The 22,496-nt window shown below is 44.1% G+C and overlaps 2 protein-coding genes across 2 annotated transcripts in view; both read right to left on the bottom strand.

The window, feature by feature from the left end:
- Positions 1 to 8,697, bottom strand: part of NFXL1 (nuclear transcription factor, X-box binding like 1) — a 69,543-nt gene extending 60,846 nt beyond the window's left edge. Inside the window, exons 1-7 of the mRNA XM_054163605.1 lie at positions 8,538 to 8,697; positions 6,959 to 7,129; positions 6,516 to 6,625; positions 4,134 to 4,267; positions 2,048 to 2,226; positions 1,732 to 1,893; positions 1,022 to 1,122 (exon numbers count right to left, since the gene is read on the bottom strand). Of these exons, the coding sequence (XP_054019580.1) occupies positions 1,022 to 1,122; positions 1,732 to 1,893; positions 2,048 to 2,226; positions 4,134 to 4,267; positions 6,516 to 6,625; positions 6,959 to 7,129; positions 8,538 to 8,697 (1,017 nt within the window). The remainder of the gene's footprint in view (positions 1 to 1,021; positions 1,123 to 1,731; positions 1,894 to 2,047; positions 2,227 to 4,133; positions 4,268 to 6,515; positions 6,626 to 6,958; positions 7,130 to 8,537) is intronic.
- Positions 8,698 to 13,305: 4,608 nt separating this feature from the next.
- Positions 13,306 to 21,951, bottom strand: CNGA1 (cyclic nucleotide gated channel subunit alpha 1). The gene is made up of 8 exons (XM_054164971.1): positions 21,800 to 21,951; positions 18,443 to 18,566; positions 18,080 to 18,142; positions 17,670 to 17,699; positions 17,462 to 17,563; positions 16,162 to 16,269; positions 15,926 to 16,032; positions 13,306 to 15,003 (listed from the first exon to the last, which is right to left on the bottom strand). The coding sequence occupies exons 2-8, from the start codon at positions 18,547 to 18,549 to the stop codon at positions 13,586 to 13,588; spliced, it is 1,935 nt and encodes a 644-aa protein (XP_054020946.1). The 5' UTR covers positions 18,550 to 18,566; positions 21,800 to 21,951; the 3' UTR covers positions 13,306 to 13,585.
- Between the last annotated feature and the right edge of the window lie 545 nt (positions 21,952 to 22,496).

Genomic DNA, 22,496 nt, shown 5'->3' with positions numbered 1-22,496 from the left:
CATTCCAATGGCCAATCTCTTTCTGGGAAGAATTTCTTCCTAACATCCAGCCTAAACCTCCCCTGGCACAGCTTGAGACTGTGTCCTCTTGTTCTGGTGCTGGTTGCCTGGGAGAAGAGACCAACCCCCACCTGGCTACAACCTCCCTTCACGTAGCTGTAGACAGCAGAGATGGTTGGAGGCAGCTCCCACTTGGTACCAGAGATAAAGCCATCTGCATGTCCTTGCCAAGTGGCCAAAAGGTCTCATCCAAACATCCCTTCTGTTTGACAGTAGAACCAATGAAGAGGGTTGCTTTCTTGTAACAAAATCCTTGCACAACTCAAGACCAAAATAAGATAACCCCTTCTCCAGATGGGGTCTGCACTGCATGCTGCACATGGCTCAGAGGCTCATTCAATGCTGCACAGCTCAGGGTTCCCAGCATCTGAAGTGCTGTATTATTATTGTTATTTCACTCCCTCTCTCTATAGTGTTAACTGAAATAATCACATTTAATTGTTACTTTACAGAGGCTGAGTGCCTTTCTTATTGGCATCTTATTTACCCAAGAAGCTCCTGGTGCAAGCTCTCCCTCACCACTTAATTTCAAAATTGTGTTTATGCTTTTACAGGCTGTCAATCCACACCCTTGGTCCTAACAATAAGCTGCAAATATACTTCAAAGTAGATAAGCATGAAACTCTTATCTACTAGGCTGGGGTTTCATGCTTGTTTTGAAAGACAGAAGCTGAAATTTCAACCTCAAGCCCAAGAAAATGGAATGTACAAGGTCAAATTCACAGCTAGCTTAAGCCTGGCATAATTCCAGAACAGTAACATTTTCACTACTGTCAGAAATGAACTGGGCCACCAAGCAGATCCATTCTCAAACACTGCTGCTTACATTTGTGACTGCACTTTCAAAACCCCCAAATCAGAACTGGTTTGGTACTAAAGGAGTTACTGCAATCTTTAATACACTGAATAATCAAATTTTGCATAGATGAGCAATAAGCTATAAAGGACAGCTTCAACATACCTGATCACACTGCCACTGAGGACTGGCACAAAGTCTTTCTGTGGTCTGTCTGCCACAGACGCATCGCTGCTTACTGACTCGTGGACAGGGCTGGCAGTCTCCTGCATGGAATTGCAAAGTGACATTGAGAACAGGAATCACTAAAGAATGACGCATCCTCCCCTGAAATATTGCATCCAGTTCTGGGCTCCCCAGTTCAAGCTCTCTCTACTGGAGAGAGTTTAACAGAGGGCTACAAGGATGATGAAGGGACTGCAGCACTGCCTTGTTGAGGAAAGGCTGAGAGCCCTGGGGCTGCTCAGTCTGGAGAGGAAAAGGGGAGAGGGGAATCTGATCAATGTCTGTAAATATCTGAGGGCTGGGGGTCAGGAGGGAAGGGATAGCCTCTGCTCACTTGTGCCCTGTGATATGACAAGGGGCAATGGATATTACCTACAGCACAGGAGGTTCCACCTCAATATGGAGGAGGAACTTCTTTACTGTGAGGCTCACAGAGCACTGGAACAGGGTGCCCAGAGAGGTTGTGGAGTCTCTTTCTCTGGAGGCTTCCAAGCCCTGTCTGGATGTGTTCCTGTGCAACCTGAACTAGATTCTATGGTCGTGCTCTGGCATGGGGGTTGGACCCTCCAGAGGTCCCTTCCAACCCCTAACATCATGTGATCCTGTAATTAGAAGTCCTCCTCCACTGAAGTGGCAGAAGGCAGCTCTACCTGCATGACAGGGATTCTCACAAGTGTGTTGCCCGCACAGCAGCGTCCGTCCACAGGGCAGGCGGCACGACCAGTCCTTGGCACTGCACCGTCGGGGCACTGCTTTGGCTTTCTTGCAGTGACACGTTGTTGTGACCATCTTTGGGCAAGGTGGGCAGGGTCCTAAAGGTAAGAAAAAGAACTCATGAAGAACCATTCAGCAAATGCAGCCCTGACTACAGCTGCTCTGCTCTGAGAGTCTCCAATAGTTAGCAGATTTTGAGTAAAACTGTGTGACAGCTGCACACCACACAACCAAGGGAGGCAGTGGATTTACCTGGATGACAAAGCAGCAAACATTTATGCCCACAGGGAGGTTTGAATTCCCTCTCACATATCTGACCACAGGAGTGAGGTACCAGCCAGGGGTCCACCGTTGGATTCTCCACTTTCCCACAGTAACAGTAATACCTACTGGGAGTTTCAGACCGTTTGTATTCAAACCTACATTTAGGACTACAAGAAGGGGGAAAAGGAGTGGAGAAAAAAAAGCTGTTTTTTAAAGACTGTTCTAAAGAGAAAAGGTTTTTTTCATAATTTCAGTTTCCCAAGGCTGTTAACAGGTTATCCACAAACATTTTTACAACCACTGTAACTAATAACAACATCATTACATTTATAATATACAACAAAGGTCTTGCTATAGGTCAGATTTTTGCAACACATTCATTAGAATGCCTAAGGAATTGTCCTACCACTGCAGTCTTTTTTTTCCTCTAAGTGTGCAAAAACATTCATCACATCAAGCATGCAGAACAATTTTTATGTGAAGTGATTCCAAAGGAATGCATGTGAATAGAATACAGAATTAACCAGGTCGGAAAAGACCACAGAGATCATGGAGTCCAACCTATCACCCAACACCATCTAATCAACTAAACCATGGCACCAAGCACCCCATCAAGTCTCCTCCTAAACACTTCCAGTGATGGTGACTCCACCACCTCCCTGGGCAGCACATTCCAATAGCCAATTACTCTTTCTAGAAAGAATTTCTTCCTAACATCCAGCCTAAACCTCCCCTGGCACAGCTTGAGACTGTGTCCTCTTGTTCTGGTGCTGCTTGCCTGGGGGAAGAGACCAACCCCCTCCTGGCTACAACCTCCCTTCAGGTAGTTGTAGAGAGCAAGAAGATCTCCCCTGAGCCTCCCTTTCTCCAGCCTAAGCAACCCCAGCTCCCTCAGCCTCTCTCCTCCTCTAGCTTGGTTCCATTCCCCCTAGTCCTATCACTACCCCAAAGTACCTCACTAGCTTTCCTGAAGGCCCCCTTAAGATACAGGAAGGCCACAATAAGTTTTCCTTGGAGCCTTCTCTTCTCCAGTTTGTGCCTATCTAATACATCACAGGTCATAAACCATTTCTCCACAGTGCCTGCACAGCTCTACTATGTGTTAAATAAAATACCATTCATGTTGAGATTTTTTTCATTGAACATTATGCTTAAAACACAAAACCAGCCTGTAGTATAAGAGCCTTTATCAACTTCCAGGCAACAGTCTTGTATCTTCTTTCCTAAGCAAACCTGCTCTCTGACATTCCACATTAAGAGAGCTTTTGAACCCACCTGGCACTTGCAACCAAACTTGACAGAAGATATAATCTCTATTGCAAGTTTCCACATGAAACTAGGTGGGCAAATAATGCATGGAACAAACATACACAGAAAAACTTTGACTGAACCTTCAGACATAAACCCACTGAAAAAAAGCAAGACTCATTCTTCATGCAGCCACAATGTTAACAACTTCTGCATACAACCTCATGCAAAACCGAGAGATTGGCTTCAGTGCTTCAGTTACAGAGAGAAACACACCAAAATAAAAGGTCTAAATCTTGCTATTTTAGAACTAGGGGGCTTAATTTATTTATTCCATGGGGCCAATTTTAGAAGTGATAATGGGCTGCCCAGAGAGGTGGTGGAGTCACCATCACTGGAGGTGTTTAGGAAGAGCCTGGATGAGGCACTTGGTGCCATGGTTTAGTTGATTAGATGGTGTTGGGTGATGGGTTGGACTCAATGATCTCGAAGGTCTCTTCCAACCTGGTTAATTCTATTCTAGTCTACATATATGTAAAGCCATCCAGAAACAAATGAGAGAAGCTGAGACATAAGATAGTTAAGCTACCTTCTCAGAAGTCAAAGCAAATTTGATGTATTATGGTTTTAATATCACTGTGAAATATTCCCAAAGCATGTCAAAGAAAACTTGAAAGTATTTTTTAAAAGCAAAAGAAAAGACAGGCTTCTAAACTTTGTGTTTTGGTGTGCACATCATTTAGGAGTACCATTCCTTTCTACAGTAACTCCAGATCATTTATCTTTCACAATTAAAGCATCGATAAATGTGCCCTGAATAGCTCACCATGGCCAGGGATAATCTTTCTTCCCAAAATCATCATCTGTCAAAGGAGAAGACACAAGGAAAAGGCTGTCCCTGGCCCACTTCTGGATACACACCAGGTGGAATATACAAAAGCATCCACAACAGCTCCAGACCTAAAGAGCAGATACAATGTCAATTGCTTCATACTGGGTTTCTTTCGGTTTTCATTGCTGAATATCTGCAATATCCAAAGAACCACAAGCTTGCTATCTTTCCATTTAACCAAATGGCTTCCCAAAGATAGATTTCACCTATTGTTAGATCAAGACAGGCAGCTTTACCCCTAGAGATCCATAGCTGTAATCTTTTTTTCCTGCTCCTGGGGGAAGTTTTTGCCAAGGTTTCTGGAACACAAAATACTCATTTTATCTCCTACACTGGTGAAGGTCACATCCCAAAACATCAAGTCCAAAGCAGGACTACTGCCAGCTTAGCTCAGTTCAGCTACAGCTTTGCCTAGCAAAGTTGGAAAATCCTGAAGGTTGGGGAATCCACAACCACTCTAGGCAACTTGGAATCCAAGTGCACACTATCTTCCTAGTATCCAGTCTACACCTCCCAACCTGTTTGTGCCACTGCCCCTTGTTACACCACCTGTCACCACAAAGTTGACTGGCTTCCGCCACCTGGAAGAAAGGGGCCAGAGTCCCCTCTCTGGCAGTGGAATTCACCCTCACTTAATTTCAATCTTATATAGGCAGGGACAGCATCTGAACTCCTCATATTTTTACAGAATCATGGAATTGTCAGGGTTGGAAGGGACCTCAAGGATCATCTAGTTCCAACCCCACCTCACACTACAGCAGGTTGCTCACAGCCACATCCAGCCTGGACATAAAAACCTCCAGGGATGAGGCTTCCACCACCTCCCTGGTCAACCTGTGCCAGTGTCTCACCACCCTCATGGGGAAGAACTTCTTCCTAACATCCAATCTCAATCTACCCATTTCTGTGGGTTTTTTTTTCCATTCTATCATATCATCCCTAGGCCTGCTGTGCCAGACTAAACAAGCCCAGCTCCCCCTCCACCTCACTCCCTGTCTATACCGTAGGTCTCTAGACATCTTGTCACTAGAAATACTAAAAAGTCTCTTCCTTCTCTCAAACTTCAGGATTTACATAATATGAAAAAGATTTTATTTGAAGCATGACTTTCAACCTAGTGTCTTTTATTCAAAGAGCAAGAGAGGTATAAAACACCTCTAACTAGATCAGGCTGCTCAGGGCCACATCCACTCTCAACCAGCCTCAACCACATCCCTGAGCAACCTGCTTCAGTATTTCACCACTCTCATTGTGCAGAGCTTCCTCCTGATGTCCAACTTAAATCTACCCTGCTCCAGTTTCAAATCACACAAAAGATAACACACACACAAAAAGGTAACACAGAAGTTATGAACTCACACAAATTTCTTTCTATTAAAAAAAAAGTTAATGACTACACTTTTACTGGATACTTGTAGTCCATGTACATCCAGCAGCAGGAGTTAAAAGATTTTCTGCACATTTTTCTTTTAGTATTAAACATACACTTGCAAGCTACTTGATTCAAGTAACTGTATAACTGAACCAGGGTTAGGCCTGTCAGAAGGAAGTTGATCTGTTAACAATTAAAAAGATTTGTCCTGAGATCTGTGCCATGAAACATGCACCTGTATGAAATCAGACAATCTTCTCAGACATGCCACCCTCCTCCCACACCTCATTAGCACTTGAAGCAGCAAAGATCACCTTAGTTGTTTTGGTTGGAAAAGACTTCTAAGATCATCAAGTCCAACCATCAACCTAGCACCACTATGGCCATTAAATCATGTCCCAAAGTGCCATGTCCATACATTTCTTGAACACCTCCAGGGATGGCGATTCCACCACCTCCCTGGGTAACCTGTTCCAGTGCCTCACCATTCTTTCAGTGAAGCAATTTTTTTCCTAATATCCAATCTAAATCTCCCCTGGCAAAACTGCAGGCCATTTCCTCTTGCTGTATCACCTGATACTAGAAAGAAGAGATCAAGCCCCACCTCACTTCAACCTCCTAACATCCTAATATCTCTTGCTTTGTTATTTGCTGCAGCACAGCTTATGGAATACATCCTTCATGATTTCAATTGCTCTTCACCAGCACTTCAAAATAACTACATTACAATAACACATTTATGTCCAGCCCCCCCCCCCCCCATATTCTAAATATTTATTTCTTCAAGTGTTTGAAAAAAAATCCCCAAATGCTGAATGATGCAGTTAGTAATTGGCATCATTTCAAAGCTACCAATTCCAAGAACTACCTTACTAATATAAGGACACACCAGTTACTCAGGCAGTTATATTTGCTTCATTTTAAGAATGTTGTAAAATACTTACAGCTTGGTTCCTTTTAACTGAAGCAATGCAGATCAGGCATGTCATAGCCCCTGACTGAAAAGCTTCATTCATGTATTGTCTTGTACGCTCCAGGTCACTCGCATCTCCATCTTTAATGCATAAAGGGTTTTAAAGCAATCAGAAATGTTTGCTCTGCTATTCTGGACATGTTGAGACACTGCATGTTGAGACTTTTTCTCAGTCATGTATTAAGGCAAAACTACATTATCAGAAGTACCTAAGACAGCTTCAGAGCCATAGCATGAATTCTGCATAACAAGCACTGCCAGGAGGCACTGTTAGGAAGAAATATTTGCAATACAAGGCACCAGAATAAATTGCTTGCCCTCCAATTAAGAACAAAACTCTCACGCAGAGCCAGTAGTACAGCACTGCTTGTGTTTTGCTAACAAACTATAAATTAACAAATGAAAACCAATTACCAGTTTGGCTGGTGTAAATGGTAAACGTTTTCGCCAAAATCTTTCCTTGTTTTACTTCAGCATCGTCATCATCATCTTCAGATGAGGAGCTAAACTGGTCTTCAACCAGCTTTTTAGCTGCAGCCTGGTTAGCCTTCTTGATTTCTTCAAATTTCCTCTGTGAAGATAATTCTATTAAGAGAACAGATTAATGGTTAATACCAGGACAGTTCCTCACAACACCACAGTCAGTTCTCCATACTTTCAACTGTCTTTTTCTTTAAAGAATCACAGTATCACCAAGGTTGGAAGAGACCTCAAGGATCATCGAGTCCAACCTGTCACCACAGACCTTATGACTAGACCATGGCACCAAGTGCCACGTCCAATACCCTCTTGAACACCTCCAGGGATGGTGACTCCACCACCTCCCTGGGCAGCACATTCCAATGGCAAATGACTCTCTCCGTGAAGAACTTTCTCCTCACCTCAAGCCTAAACTTCCCCTGGCGCAGCTTGAGACTGTGTCCCCTTGTTCTGGTGCTGGTTGCTAGAGAGAAGAGACACAACACACACACACACCCCCATGGCTGGATGTGAGTCTGGGCAACCTGATGTAGTGTGAGGTGTCCCTGCCCATGGTAGGGAGGTTGGAACTGGATGATCCTTGAGGTCCCTTCCAACCCTGACAATTCTGTGAAGGATAAGCTTTTCTTGAAATTACTGCATGTGAAATAGAGGAAGATTCTCACAGGGAGGAAAAAAAAGTTATGTAACAGATTTCATAACAAACCAAAGTGCCTTTAAGATAACACACCACAGAGATGTAAAGATCTTCAGCAGATCTCAGGTCTTAAGTACCTCCTCGTTTTCCGTATTTGATTACGGTACCCAACATATTTACTGGGGTAGTAGTACTACAAGGGTAGTATCCAGGTTTTCCTTTAGAAACTGTGCTGCCACTTAGAAGAGCTCAGCATCTGGTACTTCGTTACCTGCAAAGTATTTGCACTCGTTCCAACCCCATGTCCTGGGAAGCCTGCGTCTTTCCCAGGTCGGGACCATGTGGCACACCGACCACAGCACCTCATGTCTCTTCGTAACGGGCAGAAATCTCCTGGACATTTCCAACCGTACTGAAAACCAGCTGCTGAATCCATTATTCCGTTCCTTACCCTTCTGCTCGAAGCGCACAGGCTGCGCACACTGGGGAAGGGTAACGCACCCGAGCCCCCAGCACTGCCCGAGGCCTCCGCGTTTACACCCAGATGGTAGCCGCGGGCAGGAGACGGCAGATGGCAAAGCACCGGGCTCAGCAGCAAGGGAAGGGGGCCGGAGCCCGCCTCTCTTCCCCGCACCGCCAAGGGAAGGGGGCCGGAGCCCGCCTCTCTTCCCCGCACCGCCAAGGGAAGGGGGCCGGAGCCCGCCTCTCTTCCCCGCACCGCCAAGGGAAGGGGGCCGGAGCCCGCCTCTCTTCCCCGCACCGCCAAGGGAACCACCGGCCTGGGCACCGGTAGGGGCTATACATGGCCCAACTGGGGTCCGTGACCCCACAGCCTCCGACCGGGCTCCACTAGGGAAGGAAGGATACTACACTCACCGCTGTCGCCCCCGCCGCTGGTCCCAGTGTCTGCAGCGCTGGCACCGCCGCGGGCCCGAGGCGCCGAGGGCCGGGGAGCTGCCCCAGTGCGGGCGGCGACCCCATCCCCGGGCCTGGCGCGGCCCCGGCCCCGGCCGCCCTGGCGCCACGGCGCCTCCATTTGTCCCCCGCCAGGGAGCGAGGGGCGGCGGAAGCAGAACTGACCCGCTCCTCACAGCCCTGGCGGAGCTCTCCCTGCCGTCCGGCCCGGCCCCCTCCGCCCGGAAGCGGCGGTGGAGGCGGCGGGGATAGCGCCGAGCTGCCGAGACTACAGCTCCCAACGCGCCCCGCAGCGGCGGGACGGAAGTGGCGGCTGGGGGGGTCGCCAACACCCAACTTCCACCGTGACCAACCGACCGCCGCCCGGGGGCGCTGTTAGCGCTCTGAGGAGTCAGAATCGCGGAATTGTTAAAGCTGGAGGGGAACTCAAGAACCATCCAGTCCCGACCCCACGGCCCCACTGACCCCACTGGGAAGGGACACCTCACACTACATCAGGTTGCTCACAGCCACATCCAGCCTGGCCGCGGGAGAGCGGCTCAGGGCTCGGCTGTCAGACAAATGTTTGCTGGTTGCCAGGCTGGGGTCTCTGTTGCTTCCTCCTTGAATTTATTCCGCTCTGCTGTTCCGGCTGCAGAAGCCTCGGCTTCAAGTGGCTTTCACACAATCACACAGTCGTTTGGCTTGGGAGATCGCCGATGCCAGCCATCAACCCACTGCTGCCAAGTCACCACTGAACCACGTCCCTAAGCATCACAGGGCTTTTGAATACTTGAGGGATGGTGACACAACGGCTTCTGGGCAGCCTGCTCCGATGCTTGGCAGCCCTTTTGGTGAATTATTCTCAATACCTGCGCTAAGCCTCCCGTCACAACTTGAGGCTGTTTCTGCTCACCCTGTTGCTTGTTTCTTGGGAGATGAGGCTGACCTCCACCCTGCCTTTGAGGTGGTTGTAGAGAGTGAGAAGGTCTCCCCTCACAGAATCATGGAATCCATAAGGTTGGAAAAGACTTCAGAGATCATCAAGTCCAACCTAGCACCCAACACCTCATGACTAACTAAGCCATGGCTTCAAGTGCCACATCCAATCCCCTCTTGAACACCTCCCTGGGCACCCATTCCAATGGCCAATTACTCTTTCTGGGAAGAACATTCTCCTTAGTTCCATCCTGAACTTCCCCTGGTGCAGCTTGAGACCATGTCCTCTTGTTTTGCTGCTGGTTGCCTGAGAGAAGAGACCAAGCCCCACCTGGCTACCCCTCAGCCTCCTCCAGAGCAGATTTCTGGCAGCTGTTTCTGCAGCATGAGGCTCTGGTGCACGTTTTCTCCATAGCTCCTCTTAAAAGTGTGAGAGTTAAAAGTCTGCCACAAAGAGTGTTTAGAAACTTTGTTGGTGTATGTCCAGAAGGTTTTACTGCACAGAAAGATGTATTGAGGAACTTGAGTGCCTCCTGAAAAGGTCTGACAAGTAAGTGCAAGTTGAAGTAGTTTTAATTTTAGGGAGATTTCCTTACAGCACTTAAGTTCTGTCTCATGCCAGGAGAAAACTCTGCATTTAGTAGGGATTTTTATTTTATTTCATTTCATTTCCAGCAAGTACATGCTTATACAAGTTAAATGATACAAGATTTCCAGTTATAAAGAGTCTGAAAGTAGTGAGGAAGATGCTGGAGGTCAATTCTGGTTTTCTGTTTTGTTTTGAAGTGGTTTGAAACATTCATTTTTTTATTCTCAAGAAAGGGGCAGCTAATGACTACAACTTGTGTCATGGACTGAAAGATCAATAAAAGAAAGAATAAAGGCAGAGAACTGTTCACATTTTTTAATTAAAACTCATTGTTGTATCACACATTTCTTTAATATAAACTCTTTAACTCTTCAACAAAGGAGAAAAGTGCTTCATAAGTGCCTAGTGAAATATGTTGCAGTCCTACAGAGTCTGACTGCTGCCCATCTGCTGCCACACAGATTGCAAAGTGTACTTAAGACTTGAATTGGAAGAATGCTGGTTGCAAAGTCTAATGTTCAGAATACAGTTAGAAAGCAGAATATCACTTGTTCTGGGGTGCACAGATTGAGGCTTTAAGAAAGAAATGGCATCCTCTTTCACGTCATCAGCACATTATGCCATTTGTGATTCAAAGTGCAGCATCAACAGCAAATGAAAAGCTGTTTCTTATTTATATTTACCCTCATTATTCCATGTATATGCTCTGCATTAATTCATCACACTTAATGATCCTAGTGAAATCAGGAGTTATTTAGAGCTCTCTAGCATTCTGGAAACCTATCACCATGGCAATAAATAAATAAAACCACCAGGAATGGGTGCACATTACAAAAGATGCAGTTTATAATATCTCTGTGTTATTAAGGAGAAGAATCAAAGTACAGAGATATTCTGAACTGATAGTGATACTGATATATATTTTATAAGGAACTCCAGTCAAATTGCCCAGAATAATCAAACTGCCTTAAATACAGAACTATCCATTTCCCTCCTTGCAGTCATTGAATCATAGAATTGCTAGGGTTGGAAGGGACCTCAAGGATCAGCCAGTTCAAACCCCCTGCCATGGGCAGGGACACCTCACACTACAGCAGGTTACTCACAGCCACATCCAGCCTGGCCTTCAAAACCTCCAGGGAGGAGGCTTCCACCACCTCCCTGGGCAATCTGTGCCAGAGTCTCACCACCCTCATGGGGAAGAACCTCTTCCTAACCCCCAATCTGAATCTACTCATTTCTAGTTTTGCTTCATTCCCCCCAGTCCTATCACTCCCTGACACCCTCAAAAGTCCCTCCCCAGCTTTCTTGTAGCCCCCTTGAGATACTGGAAGGCCATAAGAAGGTCTCCTGGGAGCCTTCTCTTCTCCAGACTGCACAACCCCAATTCCCTCAGTCTGTCCTCATAGCAGAGCAGCTCCAGCCCTCTGCTCCTCCTCGTGGCCCTTCTCTGGACACCTTCCAGCACCTCCAGATCCTTCCTGTCCTAGGGGCTCCAGAACTGGACACCGTGCTCCAGGTGGGGTCTCAGCAGAGTGGAGCAGAGGGGCAGCATCACCTCCCTTGCCCTGCTAGCTATGCTTCTCTTGCTGCAGCCCAGGATATGATTTGCTTTCTGGGCTGCAAGTGCTCACTGCTGGCTCCTGTTGAGCTTCTCATCCACCAGCACCCTCAAGTCCTTTTCTTCAGGGCTGCTCTCAAGCCAGTCCCTGCCCAGCCTATATCAGTGCCTGGGATTGCCCTGACCCAGCTGCAGGAGCTTGCATTTGGTCTTGTTCAACCTCATGAGGTTGGCATGGGCTCACCTGGGCAGCCTGTCCAGGTCCCTCTGGATGGCCTTCCTTCCCTCCAGCATGTCTGCTGCACCCCTTGGTTTTGTCAGCAAACTTGCTGAGGGTGCACTCAATGCACCCTCCCCTTCTTCACTCCATGTCATCAAACATTTCCAATGTTAAATGGCTGATATCGAAGAATACTGAAAATGCTCAGCTGAAAATACCTAGCTGGGACCACAACTAATAAAACCAATTTTTAGGGGGAAAAAAACCCCAAAACATAAATTATGAAAAAAAAAAAATCCAAGGAGGCAATGCTTCTTAAAGCAGTTGGAAACATATCTGACCTATGAAATGATAGATGTCACTATCTTAGTAGTTGTTGTGAAGAGCAGAAAGAAATACCCTATCAATGAAAATAATCACCTGGTCATTGTATTCTTTCCCCAACAGCAGCTACAGAAGATGGTGTAGGAAGGATTCAGCCTCTTTCTGACATATCTGACATACCACTTGCACTCTGCCATCATCCACAGCTGATACATTAAGGACATAAAAGTTTTCAAGCACGGATGTTAAAGGCTTGATAGTTCACCTTCAGCAGCCACAGAAATAGTCTTTATTACTGTGTCATTCCTATTGTGGAAAGAACAGCTAGATTTTGAGCCATCCATATTTGTCCCACTGATCCTTGCAAAAAGTGTTATTTACTTCCCCCTCTATTCCAGCCTTTGCATGAAATATGCTGGGGGAAAAAAAGGACCATTTAAATCTGCCCCACTTACATTTAAAAATAATCAGCTAAGATGGAGCCAGTGGAGTAAAATGTTTTCCAAATCTCGCAGCTTTCAGTGCTCACATTTGCATTGTAGATATGCCTAATTATCAGGATGCCCAGAGCCCTGTTGAGCCTCACCTTGAATATCTCCAGGGATGGGACCTCAACCGCTTCCCTGGGCAACCTGTTCCAGTGTTCCACCACCCTCATGGTGCAGAACTTGTTCCTAACATCCAATCTAAATCTGCTCTTCTCTAGTTTGAAGCCATTTCCCCTCACTCTATCACTGCAGGCCTTTGTAAACAGTCTCTCTCCAGCCTTCTTGTAGAGCTCCTTCAGGTACTGGAAGGTCATTATTAAGCCCCTCCAGAACCTTTTCCAGGCTGAACACCCCCAGCTCCCTCAGTCTGTCTTCACAGCAGAAGTGTTCCAACTCCCTGATCATTTTCATGGTCCTCCTCTGAACCCTCTCCATCAGGTCCATGTCCTTCCTGTATCTTAATCAATTGTTATTAAAACCTGTTTTTCTGTACACAAGTTTAATATCATGGTTCACCCTTTTTACTTTAAATAATATAACTGTGATTTGGCCATTCTTTCTTTTCATAAGTACACAAAGAAATGATATTAAAATAGAAAGATTTCCATTATTTACCAGTACATGACTCTCAATGGAATGTATTTGCTGTGGAGCAGTGTTGCATGACGAGTACATAAAGCATCAGCAGATAATACCACTTGATTGTGCAAGAGCAAGGTGTTGTCTTCCATCCTCATTCCAGTTTCTTCCCCAAACCTGCCAAATACATGCTGCTTCTCAGAAATCAATGGCATTGCCTCAGCAAAGGAGTTTTCATGATTAACAGTCAGTTCCTACAAAGACTAGAAATGAATGCATTCAGCCCCATGCAGGATTTGACATTAAGTCTGACTGGCAACTGCCAGTGGTTTATTCCACTTTCGACACTCCGGGTTTGTCTGTGGATGAATCTGCTGCTTCTAAGTCTGCAAATTCTTCCTCTAGCACTGGCTTCAATATTTTCTCAATCTGTGTAAGTCTTACTTTCAGTTTCTGTTGGGCAGCTTCATACTCAGCCAAGAGCCTGGCAAACTTTGTTTGTAATCTGTCCATTGCTCTTTCCATGTAGGTGACCTTCTCTTCCAGATCTTTAGGATCACTTCCCAGATTTGCAACTTCAATGTCCAGCAACCCGTCTTTCATCAGGATTTGCTTGCCTTTTTCTTCTAGCATAGCCTTTGCATCAGGATACTCTGTTAAAGCCTCCATGAGGTCATCTTTAGACAGACAAAACAAGTCCGAGTATCCAATACTCCTGATATTGGCTGTCCTTCGATTGCCAGCTTTGCTACCTTTGATATTAAGAATGCTGATTTCTCCAAAGTAACTCCCATCACTTAGGACCACAAACTGGGTAATTCCATCATCAGCAACCACTGCCAGCTTGCCTTCCTTAATGATGTACATCTCTCGTCCAATGTCTCCTTTCCTGCAGATATAATCTCCGGGGCTGTAGACTTGCGGCCGGAGCTTCAGAACCAGTTCCACCAAGAGCCCAGCTTCACAGTCTGCAAAAATCCGGACCTTCTTCAGCGTTTCCAGGTGAACATTGATTGCAATCTCTGCTCTCAGTTTATCTGGCAGATACTTCAAGACTTCCCTTTCATCCACAGCCTTTTTGTTTGTCCACAGGTAGTCAAACCACTTTATAACTCTTTTTTCCATGTCTTTGCTCACGTTGCGGAAGTGCATATACTGCTTGATAGCATCAATCTTTGCCTGAAACTCTGCCCTAGCAGCATTCATGTTGGAGATCATAGAGCCTACGTTACCAACAATGGTGGCAAAAATCAATACTCCAACCAAGAAGTCGACAACCACAAAGAAATACTCAGAGTCTCTCACAGGAGGGGGTGTTTCACCGATGGTAGTCAGGGTTAGTGTGGACCAGTAGAGACTGTAAACATATTTTCTAGTCAGACGGGCAAATTCAGGGTCAGAGGTGTTGGGGTAGACCCATGTGTCAGCCCCAAATCCAATGGCTTTTGAGATTGAGTAGTAGACACAGGCATTCCAGTGGATGATTATCACAATGTACATGACAAGGTTAGAGATCCTGAAGATATTTGGGTAGTTTGTCCTCGTTTCTGTTCGCTGGAAGAATTCGAACATCCGAGCGACTCTGAGCAGTCTGTTTATTCGGAGCTCTGGGTAATTCAGTCCCAACTTAAAGTAGAAGAGATCAGTTGGGATGATTGACAGGAAATCTAATTTGAATTGAAAAGATGTTTTGTATTTTTCTTTAAGCTTTTGTTCTTCTTTCACCAGAAGACCTTGTTCCAGGTAACCTGAAATCAAATTGTGAATTAAAACAAGCAAAAAAAAAAAGCAAGGACTTCAACTGTGATTTGTTTATTCATAGAATCATACAATCAGTCAGGTTGGAAAAGACCTCAGAGATCATCAAGTCCAACTAATCACCCAACACCTCATGACTAACTAAACCATGGCTCCAAGTGCCACGTCCAATCCCTTCTTGCACACCTTCAGGGATGGTGACTCCACCACCTCCCTGGGCAGTACATTATCACAGTACAGTACAGTGCAGTATCACAGTATCACTAAGGTTGGAAGAGACCTCAAGGATTATCGAGTCCAACCTGTCACCACAGACCTCATGACTAGACCATGGCACCAAGTGCCATGTCCAATCTCTTCAACACCTCCAGGGATGGTGACTCCACCACCTTCCCGGGCAGCACATTCCAATGATGAATGACTCGCTCGGTGAAGAACTTTCTCCTCACCTCCAGCCTAAACTTCCCCTGGCACAGCTTGAGACTGTGTCCTCTTGTTCTGGTGCTGTTCGCCTGGGAGAAGAGACCAACCCCCACCTGGCTACAACCTTCTTTCAAGTAGTTGTAGAGAGCAATAAGGTCTCCCCTGAACCTCCTCTTCTCCAGGCTAAGCAACCCCAGCTCCCTCAGCCTCTCCTTATAGGGATGTGCTCCAGACCTCTCACCCCAAATCTACTTTGAAAGAGATTTTGGGTGCAAATTCCAGATGGGCCATAAATGTTGGGTTGGTGGCTGGGCTTGGTGATCCTAGAGGTCTTTTCCAACTGTAATGATCCTATGAGGTCCCTACCAATCCAACCCATTCTTTGATCCTATGCATCTGTCTCACTCTAAACTAAGACATATTCTGAATATTTTAAAGCATCTGACACATATATGGGAAGAGGAATAAGTAAGCATTGAGTCTACTTGCCCGTTCTAGTCCTTACAAACATGTCAGCAACATAGATGGCATCAGAAATGTAATCAATAATAAACCAGGCCACTAAGTAGTCATGCTGAAGCTCATCAAAACAGGCTCTGAATAGAAAAGGACAAAAGTAAATAACCATGAGCTGAAAATTAAATACTTGTATTAGATCTGTCTATCTATTTAGAGATATTACATTTGGCCTGAAGTTTTCTGTGATCATTGAAGGAGTGCATCACCTTGCAATAATCATGGTCCAGTTGTACATGACAGGCATTGTGATGCAAAACAACCAGTTGTAATACACATTTCCTGCTGGATCAATAATGAGAATATCTTTCTTCTTCCTAAGTGATAGGCAGAAGAGGGGAAAAAAAGGTTTAATGACAGACTAAAAATGCACACAAAGATTTTTGAGAGCAGAAATTGTTATGTAAAATAAGTGTTCCTTATTAAAGTTAAGCTTCCTGTTTGAATGCATGGACAACGTGAAGCTGCTTGTTAGGTGTGACTTGGGATGCAGACTCTAGAACCTAGACTTTGCTGAGCAAAATCACCTTGGCAGTCCTGTTTCAGTTTAGAGTTCAGCCTTTGCAAATCATTTAATTTCCTACCCAGTTAACTGTCTTGTTTGATAATTGATTTGACCATCTTTCAAAGAAAGAAAATGGTTTATGTGACAGGTGAGATAAATTAGGCCTTTATGTGAGATGAATTCATGCCTTTGGAATAGAATAAACCAGGTTGGAAGAGACCTTCAAGATCATCATGTCCAAACTATCATCCAACCATCCAACCTACCCAATCCCCCTTTCTCACTGGGAAAAGTCTAGCTCTGAGAAAGATGAAACTGGCATCATTTACTGAAAGAAACCAAGGAAGGTGAATTCATACCACACAAGTTCCTACTGCACTATTTTAAGTTTCTCTTCCTTAGCCAGAAAAAAATAATTACTAAATAAAAGTTAAAGGAAGAACTTTAAGATCATAGAAAAGTTTACTTGCTTGTAGGTGCCCTTTTGTATGGCAGAGATTTGTTTATGCTGCCACATCTTCTGCTGCAGGGTGTTATCCAAAACATACAGTGGTTAACCAGAGTACCAAGAAGATCTTTTCTTGATTAATTTTTTCAGATCACACAGGGTGTTAGGGGTTGGAAGGGACCTCTGGAGATCTTTGACTCCAACCCCCCTGCCAGAGCAGGACTATAGAATCCAGCGCTGGTCACACAGGCATGCACCCAGACAAGTCTTGAAAGTCTCCAGAGAAGGAGACTCCACAACCTCTCTGGGGAGCCTGTCCCAGTGCTCTGTGACTCTTTACATTAAAGAAGTTCTCATACTGAGGTGAAAGCTCCTGTGCTGTAGTTTATGAAGTGAAATCAAACAACCCCACCCCAGGGAGAAACCCTGCAGGCTCTACATTCATTCACTAGTGTCTAAGCATCTTGTTTGCAGGATGTCCAGGAATGGATTTGGTTCTACATCAAAACCAATTTTATTAGACTAACATAGCAGGACCTAAAAGAGCAATACTTACTCTTCTTTATTTTCTTTCTTCTTGGACTTATCTTTATTTTTGCTTTTCTCCTTTTTTTCCTTGGGCTTTTGTGTTTCTCCATCCTTATTTTTTTCTGACTTGCTAAGAAACAGATTTACAGTTTTTAGTTGTTACAGGCTAAGTGAAACCATATTTGGAGAGAAATTAATTGCCTGAGGAATAGAGGTATTATTACTCTTTGTCTTACCTCTTCTTTTCTTTCTTCTTTTTCTTCTCTCTAAGGAAAAGAAAAACATGATACATTCATGGGATGCACACAGCCCTTGTTTCACATTTATTTATTAGAATCATCTGAGTTGAGTGAGGAAAACATTATTCTTAGGTGCTTGCCCTTCGAAATTGACTTTGCTTATTTCATTCACTTAGAACTACTTTTATTTCTATTAGCAGATATAATACCAGTAACATTATTATTGAGCATGGTCACCATAATTGATGTGCATGATGTTCAAATGCATGGCAGTCTCTTTTGGGGTTAATTGGAAGCCATTAACTGTTTATAAGGAAATTATCAGACATATAATCATTCCTCTTCATTGCTGCTTAAGCAATCAATATTGTAGAACTCTTATTTTATGAAATGGCAAGGATACTTACCCATCTTTATTGCTATTGTTATTAATATTGTATCTTGCAAGTGCACCAGGTAGATACCATGGCCTAGGGAAGAGCAAACCAACACAGTTAGATGACATCAGATGAAATACAACAGGAAATATTTCATTTCAGTGGTCAGGGACTGTTTCCTACTGTTTTAATCATGGCTTGAGTTGTCTAAGGAATTTAATCTCCTAAATATTAAAAATAAGCAATAGATCACAAGCTTGATAGCTTCATTTATTAATAGAGGATGGAGAAAATTAGATGACAGCAAGCATTTGTGTTTAGTGAATCTTATGCTAATCATCAAATGAAAAACCAACAAACCCAAACACACATAAAATGGTAACTCTGACCTACCTGTGTTCCCCTCTGTCCACTGGTCCAGGGTCCTCACTGGTGTCTTGCACTACCACACTGGGAACGATTGGATGGGAGTGATGGGTCTCAATGACTCCTACCTTCATGGTTAAGTTTGTCTGACCTTGAGTAAGTGTGAAAAACTGATTTTAGGAAAAAAATCAAATCATTTCACAACTAGCTGAAGTAACCAGCAAATTAATTTCTTTTCTACTTAAAACCCACAACAGTATTTTCCATTTCCTCTCTCCCATGACATTCCCACCAGCCAAGAAAGGGCACTGTTGGTGCTTCAGTGTGCTGAATGACCAGGCACCTAGTGCTAAAGGAATCATTCAACACTTCCTCTTAGAGGAGGCATTAATTTAGGTCTTTCTCCTGAGCTTAATCACATAATTTGAAAATATTTAGACAATTGCATTTTAAACATAGAATCACGGAATCAATAAGTTTGGAAAAGACCTCAGAGATCATCAAGTCCAACCTATCACCCAACACCTCATGACAACTAAACCATGGCTTCAAGTGCCACATCCAATCCTCTTTTGAACACCTTCAGGGACAGTGACTCCACCACCTCCCTGGGCATTCCAATGGCCAGTAACATCTACTGCTGTGTTATTTGGGTTTGAACCAAAGCTCCAAACTTACTGTGTTGAATGAAAGATTGACCTTCCTCAGCCTACTGCTCTCATTCTTCTCAATGCACCCCAGGACACTGTTGGCCTTCTTGGCCACAAGAGCACATTGCTGTCTTATTTCCAGCAGGTGAACCCCTCACCTGTACTGGTGCATGGGATGATTCCACCATAGCTCTGTAATTGCAAAGAGATCATGGCCCTGTGACCACACACAGATCTCCATTCTTTCCTGAGCCACTAGTTCATCTTTTCACCACTATTCTTACAATTTTATCAGGTGTATCTTGCCATCAGTGAGCCTGGCAATTATTTGGGCATTAATTGTTTCTACAAGTGTGATCTGCTCTTGTCAGGGCCACTTAGGATTATAAAACAGGTGCTGTCCCCTGCAGCAGCAATATCCCTGCTCATTTGAAATCAGTATAGAGAAGCCTGTAATCCACAGTTACAAATGAGCGGCTGTGCCACTGATAAATATTAAGTCAAATGCCACAGAATCTTAAAGAACTTCCATTCTTTAGTCAAGCACACTGCAAAGGAAAGGAGGGTGATACAGCTTCCACATTACTGCCAGATTTACCTGACTTTCCTAATTAGTCAATGAAACTAAATTTCCTACCCAGAAAATAGGAAACTCATGTTTCTAGCAGTAATCAAGTATGAATGACACATGGGGGGGGGGGGGGGGGGGGACGACAATCCAGCAATATACATAGAATTATAGAATCAATAAGGTTGGAAAAGACCTCAGAGATCATCAAGTCCAACCTATTACCTAACACCTCATGACTAACTGAACCATGGCTTCAAGTGCCACATCCAGTCCTTTTTTGAACACCTCCAGGGATAGTACAAGCAGAAAGATAAAGATTCAAGATTAAGGTGTGGGTTTCCCACAAGTAGTCCTAAATGTAGTCCAACATTGCTGGTCTTGCTTTAAAAGGTTAAGAGCTAGGATCAGGTCTAAGATGCTACATCAAAAAGATTCTAAACTTCTAAGACATGGTAAACTTTAGGTTAAATTCACAGGGAGCCTGGAAACTCCTTCCACTGACTTACTGCAAGGATAAATTGTATTTGGAAGTGGGGAGACTGAAAGTACACCAGGTTGAATAAAGCAGCTTTAAGTCTGCTTACAGATGCTCTGAAAGCTCTTCTAATGCTGGCACACAAAATTCCAGCCTCATTTAACCTATTATCCTCCACACAGTCACAGTGGAGGCCGCAGAGCTCACAAACAATGGTGCAAACTAAAGCTGTGTTCAACCACTTTCAATTACTCTGTACCAGGCAGATGCAAATGTATTGATCTCACAGGAAATCATTCCTCAAACAGAGAGGGTTCTAAATCAGGCAGTTCACATTAGGCCCCCCATTACCAGCATTTCCACACAGGACCTCATTTTTCATGTTTACCTTCGCTTTTAGAGTCTTCTTTAGCTTCAAGAGCTAAAAAAATCCTTCTTTGTGTTGTCTAGACAACCTGATTTGCAGAGGTACTAGAGGCTAAAGATGGTGAGAAGTGTGATAAAATAGGATATGTAGAAACATCTGCACCCATCAGAGTACTTAACCTGGAGTCTGAGCAAAAAATAAGCTATCCTCTGTAGTATCTGTTTTGGGGTGCTTTGCGTTGTGGTGAGGGAGCCCTTGGCGGTCATGTGTAGGACTTGCTGGGGAAGAGGTGGTGTCAAAATGCTAGACATAAATCTCAATCTCAGGTGCTACACCAGGTTGTTGCCTTTGTCATTCAGTCATGACATACAGCACAAGGATTTGTTCAAATCCCAGTCATCTCCAAGCAAATTGTGGAGAGTTTAGAAGGCTGTGAGTCTAAGACACAGGAATGCTAATGCAGCATGTACCCAGCACAAGCTGAACAGACACAGTAATTGCTCCTGTGTTGGTGACTGGGGCTACCTTGGTGCAGCATTTGTGGGACAAAATCCCAACCCTGGGAACAGGAGACAATCTCTTGCTAAACTCAGTGGGTCCAGAATTCACCTGGATGCATTTTTTTTGTTGTAACAAAAATATGTCAAAGGCTTTTGTGCTACATTGTGCCACTACCATGTTTCCTAGTCTTTTTCTTGAACTGCCTTATTTTCACTGCTTCTTACACTGCTTTTACTTTCACAATCCAATGCTCAGTTTCACATTCACATATTTAGGTAGCAAGCCTGAAAGGGAATCCAGAGAAGTGCTGGCTTCAGTCATATTCCAGATTTTTACCACATTGTTTTTACTGTGTCATCCCAACTCACCTGCTTTTACTGTCCTGGATTCTTAAGTGTGGCTGCTGCAATAAACAATGGAAAATACAAACACTATGACCTAAAAGCTAATTATATTAATCACTATGCATCAACACCATTAGGGCTGCAAGAAAACTAAGGCAGTATTATCCTTTTACAGGATGGAAGCTCAGCTTCCATCTGTTCTGCTCTTTTATTTTACCCATTGCTCACATTCTTCCTGTCCCACCACATTCACTTCCCTAGTCACTATTTCCAAAGAGGTTATACTGAAACAGAATTTGACATCATCTAAAGATCTAATTAATTTTCTTTCTTTACAAAAAGCAGGGGGAAAAAAGAACACAAAAACCTTCATTAACATTCAATAATCTGCAGTGTTACAGGGAAATCTCTTTTCTAAGGTGCAAAGAGTCCTCAGCAGTTCTGCAGTGAGCAGTTCCATCAGCCTGCATGCTTACCTTGGGAATGGAAGCTGCTGCTTCTAGTAGCAGTTTCAGTCCTCTAAATCAGCGCTGTTTCCTCCTTACAAAAGCAAAGCCACCACGGGAAGCTGAACAGAATCAGCATTTTCTACCCAAATGCCTCATTGATCCATTTCTCAACCAGCCAGTCCTGGGTGCTGTTCTCAGAATTATTCCCAAGGAAGGACATGGATATTAGAGGAGGATTTCCTTGACCTGGTGATGGATTTTGAGATTTAGAGAGAGATGATAGTGGCAGTGGCAGAGACTATTATCCCTTGTCTGAACAGAAGCTTACTAGCCCTATCAACATGTACAAGAAGAGACAAATATTGGAGCATACTCTGTCTTGAAACTAAAAAAGAAAAGATACAAAATTACTGTAAAAGTCTACCTGTTCTGGCCCATTTTCTTGATATTGAAGATTCTGTTACCCTAGTAACAGCTCTACACAGTACTAAAATAGATAAAACACTATAAATGCATCTTTCCTTTCTGTTTTATTGTGTTTATCATATTGCTGGTCAATAGGAAATACCATTTTACACTACTGAAAGTTCTTCACTCATCTTTTACATTCCTGTCTTGCTACTTTAAAAAGTGACTGTAGATTTAATGAAAAAAAAAAATGCAACAATGAAGGTTTAAGGCATTCACAGATTCACAGACTGCATTGGTTTGAAAGAGACCCTCA

This window comes from Dryobates pubescens, chromosome 1 (genome assembly GCF_014839835.1).
Source record: "Dryobates pubescens isolate bDryPub1 chromosome 1, bDryPub1.pri, whole genome shotgun sequence".
Lineage (NCBI taxonomy): Eukaryota > Metazoa > Chordata > Aves > Piciformes > Picidae > Dryobates > Dryobates pubescens.
Note: the sequence above shows the minus strand (reverse complement) of the source record. Positions and strands in the feature narration are given on the sequence as shown.